Genomic DNA, 7,855 nt, shown 5'->3' on the forward strand with positions numbered 1-7,855 from the left:
ACCATGGATAAATTTGCTGTTTTACATGCAATACAACATTAAAGATGAGTAAAGAAAATATTTGAAATGACAGCAAGAACTTATTGTTACATGAATGTCAAGGCTCTTGGGAGGATATTTTATGCAGCCTTCAGATTTCCATTTCACAACAAAAAACAATGACACATTTAAACAATTTACTCCAAATATTTTCCTAATATCTGAAAAAAAAATAACATTGCAAATATTGTGAGCCCAGAAAGCTGAGTAAAGTATCATGAAATGTGTGTCAGTTTAAATAGTGAGCCCAGAAAGTTGAGTAAAGTATCATGAAATGTGTGTCAGTTTAAATAGTGAGCCCAGAAAGTTGAGTAAAGTATCATGAAATGTGTGTCAGTTTAAATAGTGAGCCCAGAAAGTTGAGTACAGTATCATGAAATGTGTGTCAGTTTAAATAGTGAGCCCAGAAAGTTGAGTACAGTATCATGAAATGTGTGTCAGTTTAAATAGTGAGCCCAGAAAGTTGAGTACAGTATCATGAAATGTGTGTCAGTTTAAATAGTGAGCCCAGAAAGTTGAGTAAAGTATCATGAAATGCGTGTCAGTTTAAATAGTGAGCCCAGAAAGTTGAGTAAAGTATCATGAAATGTGTGTCAGTTAAAACAAACAGCTCACTACTGGTGGAGATCACTGGTGGAGATCTAGACCAAGTGGTTTGTGTTGAAGAGTTTTGTGATACATTCATTTAGCTGGGGTTGACCAAAATGGGCGGAAATAAACATTGCACCTTTGGCTGTTTGAAATTTAAGTTAAAAATATAAGAAGTATAGACTATGCAGCGGGTTTTAGATTTTTAAATTATTTAAAATATCAATTGTAAACATTCCGTACCACTGTGTTAGAAGTGCAGCCATAGCTGATATGGTACTTAAGCTGCTGTACACCACTCAATCAATTTCTCAAAACCCAGAGGTTCCACCTAAAGCATACTAAAATATTGAGGAAATTAGTTCTTACTAAGTCATAAATAAATAATATTAAAATAATAAAGTATTGCCTATAATACATGTGAGACTAACCAAATAACATGAACACCAGATATACTACAAGAATCTTAGCATGTTAGTAATTATCCTAATCAACCTTTCACCCCGGCAGAGCATAAATGTTTTCAGAATAAAACTTTGATGAGGCACTGAATGACCGACCGAGTATTTAACTCATACATTTCTATCACCAACAAAAAAACTCATAAAATAATCAAACTGATAATGATAAACTAACAAAAATTCAGATCAGCCACCAGAAAAATCTGGCCACTTCTTCAAAACTCTAGCTCTAACCAACACCATCATTTGACTGTGAAGGAGAACAGGTCATGTTAAATCTCCTATGTAGTGGATGCTCATTCAAACTTCCTTTCATGCCCACAACTTTTGTGCTGTTACCCATTTCTAAGTTCTTAGCTCAATAGTCAATATACTAAAACACACCAATTGCTACAAAATCCGTAAGCCAACAGCATCAGAAGCAAATAGTTTGATTTTGCTAATAATTCAAAGGAACATTGTATACAGGAATAATCACTTTTAAAAAGAAGTAATCAATTCAAATTTTTAAAAACCTAAAGCACAAAAATCTTAATTACAAATATTGAAAAGTGGTTCAAAATCAATCTATTCTAAAATTTTAAAAATTCTTTTTAAAATATGGCAAGCGATGGAATGGTTACATTTTTAAAAATTAAATTGGAAAAAATTGGTTGCACTCATTTTCAAATTTTTGTATCAGGGATAAACCATTGAAAATAATTTGGATCTATTTTATCAATTCAAATTGATTCATATTTTAAACAAAACATACTGTAACTATACATTGACTTGAGTGAACCTAGGTGGCCAGGGAAAGTGAAACAATTGGTGTATGCGATAAAATAAACAGCGTACAGTGTGACCAAAGATAAACAAATTGGCAAACTGGACCTGTTCAGTTCCATTTTAGTGTTAAAAATGCAGTTGCATATATTTTTATTGTAATGGTCTCTCTATTTTAAGATTTACGCTCAGATGTTATATTAATAATGATTACTTGTTTATTACTTGAATATTTCTAAACTAAATAAAACCGGAAGTCAATTTGAACCTATTTCAAATTTTTTTATAGAAGAGCCAATTTTGAACCACTTTTCAAGCCAATACAGTATTGAACTTGTCAATGATCCAATACAATATCAATGTTATCAATGCTCAGAAACATCTATATGCCAGTCAAATTTGGAGCTAACAACTTTTTTGTCCTCAGGTTGTGGAGAGTTGAACATTTTTCACATAAAAATAAAAAAGTTTGAGCCCTATTCTTTTTTTAAAATGATTTGCTTAATAAATTATTAGTCTTAGTTAAATTTAGACATAAATTGCTTGGTATATCACATGATAATAAAAACATAACAATAATACGTACACTAAAAATAATTGTTTGAAGAGGTGACCTCTACACAAATGGTACCCCAAATAGAAATTAATTTATAATGAAAAGATAATATTTTAAATTTACTATGTTTTGAAACTCATATATAAATGAACAATTTTTAAAAATTGTTCAACCTTTCTTCCAGCAATTCAACAGCAAAGATATAAAGAAATACAACATGAATTAAGGGTCACAAATTCAAGAACAGTCAAACAAGGATATGGCTACGAAACTTATTTTGTATGATACAACTGAGTGATTCAGTCAGTTGTAACAGTGATACAACTGAGTGATTCAGTCAGTTGTAACAGTGATACGACTGAGTGATTCTGTCAGTTGTAACATTGACACGGCTGAGTAATTCAGTCAGTTGTATCAGTGATACGGCTGAGTGATTCTGTCAGTTGTAACATTGATACGACTGAGTGAATCAGTCAGCTGTAACATTCTGATTGTGCCTGTCATTCTCAAACTCTACAAAGTCATCAAGAAGACTTGGCCAGGCCTCTGTGTCATCATAACTACTTAGGTCCTCTCCAACTTGCTCTGTGAAGTTAAGAAACATATCCCATGTGTCTTTTGGTATCCCACGGATACTGCTGTGTTTTTCCAAGAACTCTAGCCACCTTTGAAGAACAGGAGGTTCGTTCTGAGAAAAGACAAGTTTCCACAGGCTGATGGCCATGTCAGTGGGCAACGTTCTCTGGCCAGAAGAGCTATCTAAACCAAACTTGTAAGTCCAGCGGTACAGATCTTTGAAAGCTTGTTTATCCCCAACTTCTGCTAAAAGTTCTGGGAATTTGTTCTGTATCCCTTTAAGTGAATCAACTTTCATGGCTTTACAGCCTTGCACAAACTCTAGCCGTGAGAACTCACACATTGTTTCAGCGCCAAACTTCCAGGCCAATATTAAAACAATAAATTCTTCTGGCTTTACTTCAAGATCTATACACAATCTTTCAATGCCGTCAGCTAATATGCAATCTTCATTTTTGTCCCTATAAACTTCAAAAAGAGACAAAATTTTGGCTTCAGAAACTTCCTTGGAAATGAGGGACAAGCGTTTAGCTTCAGCATTAACAGCTTGTTTTTTAATGGGGGGAAGTTTGGGGTAGGGTGTAAACATTTTCCACTCAGAGTTTGCTGTAGTCACTGCTGGGTTAGGCTCTCCGCATCCGTTATCTTTGCTGTCAGGTACAGTGATCCCAGCTATGTACTGTGTGCGGGAGTGGTTGGGGTGGCCTGTGTCAGCCAAACTGCCCACCGGACTGCTACGCCCCTGCTTCTCACAACACGGAGACAAGCACTGACCCATTGACAGGCACACCCTTACCCAGACATCCTACCAGCCTACAAGAAAATAAAAGGAACACTTTGTTAGAAGTGGGACATCATAAGTAAAACAAAAATAATTTATCTGAAGACTTAGAGAAAAAATGTAATTCACTCATTACATTATTAAATATCTTTATTCAATGGCAATGGAGGAGAGGATGATACTTTGGTGAAGCCATTGGTAAATATGGAATCAGACACTGTACAATATAAAATCTAAGTAAAGATTCTAGTGATGTATAGTTTGGTAAATATTGAATCAAACAATGTACAATATAAAATCTAAGTAAAGATTCTAGTGATGTTTAAATGGAGTATAGTTTGGTAAATATTGAATCAAACAATGTACAATATAAAATCTAAGTAAAGATTCTAGTGATGTTTAAATGGAGTATAGATTGGTAAATATTGAATCAAACAATGTACAATATAAAATCCAAGTAAAGATTCTAGTGATGTTTAAATGGAGTAAAGATGCTATTGATGTTTAAATTAAATGGAGTATGGATTAGATGCTATTGATGTTTAAATTAAATGGAGTATAGATTAGATGCTATTGATGTTTAAATTAAATGGAGTATAGATTAGATGCTATTGATGTTTATATGCAGTGAAAATTAACCAAGACAACCCAGGTGATTTTAGTAGTTACTTTTCATTGTCCAAAAAACCTATCAAGTTACAATTTTATTACTAAACAATGTTCCTGGCCTGCAGTATTTCTTTACATTTCTGTTTGAACTTCTTTTATAGTGTAACTACTAAAGACTTGAATCAAGTTAGACCTGAGTTCAGACACCAAATGCTAATGTCAACACTACAACTTTGTTATAACTGATGTGTAGCCTACTGTACACTTACTTTTTGGGACTGGTGTTTTGGGTAGTGACAGCGTTACTAATTTACTTGTTACAGGAAAGACAAATCCTGCCTCCCCAGTTTGCTTACTCCTCTCTCCCATGTATTTTTACCTACTCCCCTCTCCCATGTATTTTTACCTACTCCCCTCTCCCATGTATTTTTACCTACTCCCCTCTCCCATGTATTTTTACCTACTCCCCTCTCCCATGTATTTTTACCTACTCCCCTCTCCCATGTATTTTTACCTACTCCCCTCTCCCATGTATTTTTACCTACTCCCCTCTCCCATGTATTTTTACCTACTCCCCTCTCCCATGTATTTTTACCTACTCCCCTCTCCCATGTATTTTTACCTACTCCCCTCTCCCATGTATTTTTACCTACTCCCCTCTCCCATGTATTTTTACCTACTCCCCTCTCCCATGTATTTTTACCTACTCCCCTCTCCCATGTATTTTTACCTTCTCCCGCATCCCACGAATATTTATATTGTGCTCCCCCTTCCATGTATATTTGTCAAGGGCCCTAAGAGTAGAACCATCATGTTACTTGGCATATTGGCTGGGCCCTATTGTGGTCCCCAATATATACAGTAGAAGTAGGCCAAGTTATGTAGGCCTATTATACACATACAATATTATACACATCACAAGTGTAAACTTATATTATATTAATTAGGCCTACAATCTAGGCTATAAAAATTTAAATTATAAAATATTTCAATTTGAAATTTTAATGCAGTAGCTCTATTATAATTAATGGTAGATCTAACTAAACTAAAAAGCTTAATTATTAATTATGTATGAATTACTAGGCCTATATACTAATAACTATATACTATATAGTATAGTATAGGGCTATTGATTAGCCTATATTTTAGCATGTTGTTTCATATGTTTGGGTTCTCTGGTTGACAAACAGTCAACATACAGTCACACAGTGTCATACAGATTGTGAGTCATTTAAATTTAGAATAGGCCTAATTAAGAATTTAGATTAGATCTAGTACTACTTAGAACTAAGATTTAGAATTACTAGACTAGAATAGATCTAGCTAGCTAGCAGGCCATCATGCCATAGTGATAGTCATAGATTGAGTCAAATTGAGTCATAGACTCATACATCATTCATACTCATAGCCCTTGTCATAATTGTGACAGTGCACAGTCCGATTTTATTTGAGTTTTAAAAGAAAGAAGTATATTTTTAAATTATGTAGTATTCTAACATAATGATTACTAAATGTATTAATTAGTCCTGAATTTTATTTTTACAACGAAAAATCGAATAGGCCGAGCCTAGCACAAACCCCTTCAGAATCGTTTGACACACTTTAGTTTGAGGCAGATGCATCACGACGCATAAGAATATATTGCCATTTGGGTTATCAAAAATACTAGGGCCTACAAGTGGATTACAATTTAAGAAAATGTTTATGTAATATGTGTATCTATTCTATTTTATTAGTTGATCATTAGATCTAGACCCTAGATCTATATAATCATAACAAAGGCGTCAGCTGCTAAGAAGAAATGTAACTTCCTGTTTGTACTATGACGTCAGAATGTTAGGGTGAGAAAGTAAAGTTCTCCAAACTTGGTTTCGCATAACAAATCATGGTATGAATCTATATATCTGTATATATATATATATATATATATATATATATATATATATATATATATATATATATATATATATATATATATATATATATATATATATATATATATATATATATATATATATATATATAGCAAACTGGTCGGGTGCCTGTCAGGGCACTTCCCGGCGCCGCAGGTGCTTCAAATTTGGTAGGATCCTGTCTTGGGGCAATAGGGCGCGAGGGCCGGTGCCGGTTGACCGCAAAATCCACGAAGAGGGGGTCAAAACTGACCTCGACTGACAGGCTCTTTATATGAGCTATATTACGAAAAAACTTTTGCCTAACGACCCCCCTTGATACTTTGTGAAGTGATAGAAGACAGCCTGGGGGTCTCAGAAATAGCTAGAAATTGGCCAAAACTGATCAGTCGTATTTCTCAATATAATCTTTGTATTTTATGTGAAAAACAGGGTAATTCCAATACAAATTTTCGGGTACTTAACCTCTGTATATCTAGCTAATTATTTGCATACACCTCTATTGAGGCCGTATGGAAAAACTGTTGGTCAGACTCGAAGCCCTCTATGAGGCTAAAAAATGCTCGCGATTGAAATTCTCATTATAAGAAATATATATAAATAAATCAGCAATATATATATATATATATATATATATATATATATATATATATATATATATATATATATATATATATATATATATATATATATATATATATATATATATATATATATATATATATATATATATATATATATATATATATATATATTATTATATATTATATATATATAATAAATCAACAAAATATGCCCTTAATATATTGTGAGGTCCTAGAAAAACCATGGAGGTTAACAATAAACATTATTCACGTCGGAAAAACCTCTTAAGGTCGTCAGATTTGTCGAGATGCCGTATTTTCTAACATAAACAATTGTTTGTGAAAAAGTAAACAAAGACTACGTTTTTTGTCTTTGTACAGGGGAGGTAACTTATTAAAGTAATAATTTTTAAATAATTTTAATATTATTTTAAAGAAAAGAAAACAAAAATCACAAGGTATAGCATTCGTTTAAATAGATATTTCGTTATAAATTTTGTTATTTATTGTAATGAAATTGTAAAAATTAATTGCGAAAGTGAATTTTATATAATATTTGATTTATACTATAGTTATAATAACCTTGCGAGTAATAAATTTGCGAATACTCTACATATGAGTGCATGCCATGAAATTACTCAGACTGTTTAAACTTAGTCCCTAAGCATTCCATGTAACAGCCAATCACCAATTAATTAATCATTCAAATTCTCCAAAGTTTTTTGAAAACCTGGGCAGTATGCCTAGTACTAAGTATATTTTGTAATAATCGCTCTACATAGTTCCTACCAACCGCGACTGTAGTTTATAATAATATAAACTTTACTTTAAGTATGTTTCTTGTTTTTGTTGTTTGCATAGGGTCATTTGTTTCTTACATCCACACAACACCAGCCAACAGAGGGAGGGAGGTTAGATACTAGAAAACTTAGTAAATGATGCTAGTTTTACACGTTAAAAGTGTTGTTTTGGCCAATTAGGGA

At 32.9% G+C, this 7,855-nt stretch overlaps 1 protein-coding gene across 1 annotated transcript; it reads right to left on the reverse strand.

Moving 5' to 3' along the window:
• Window positions 1-8: 8 nt before the first annotated feature.
• Window positions 9-6,190, reverse strand: LOC131953512 (DCN1-like protein 3). The gene is made up of 2 exons (XM_059316711.1): window positions 5,954-6,190; window positions 9-3,798 (listed from the first exon to the last, which is right to left on the reverse strand). The coding sequence occupies exon 2, from the start codon at window positions 3,761-3,763 to the stop codon at window positions 2,879-2,881; it is 885 nt and encodes a 294-aa protein (XP_059172694.1). The 5' UTR covers window positions 3,764-3,798; window positions 5,954-6,190; the 3' UTR covers window positions 9-2,878.
• Window positions 6,191-7,855: the final 1,665 nt, after the last annotated feature.

Source organism: Physella acuta, unplaced genomic scaffold (assembly GCF_028476545.2).
Source record: "Physella acuta isolate Inbredline_101_S28 unplaced genomic scaffold, ASM2847654v3 ptg000927l, whole genome shotgun sequence".
NCBI lineage: Eukaryota > Metazoa > Mollusca > Gastropoda > Physidae > Physella > Physella acuta.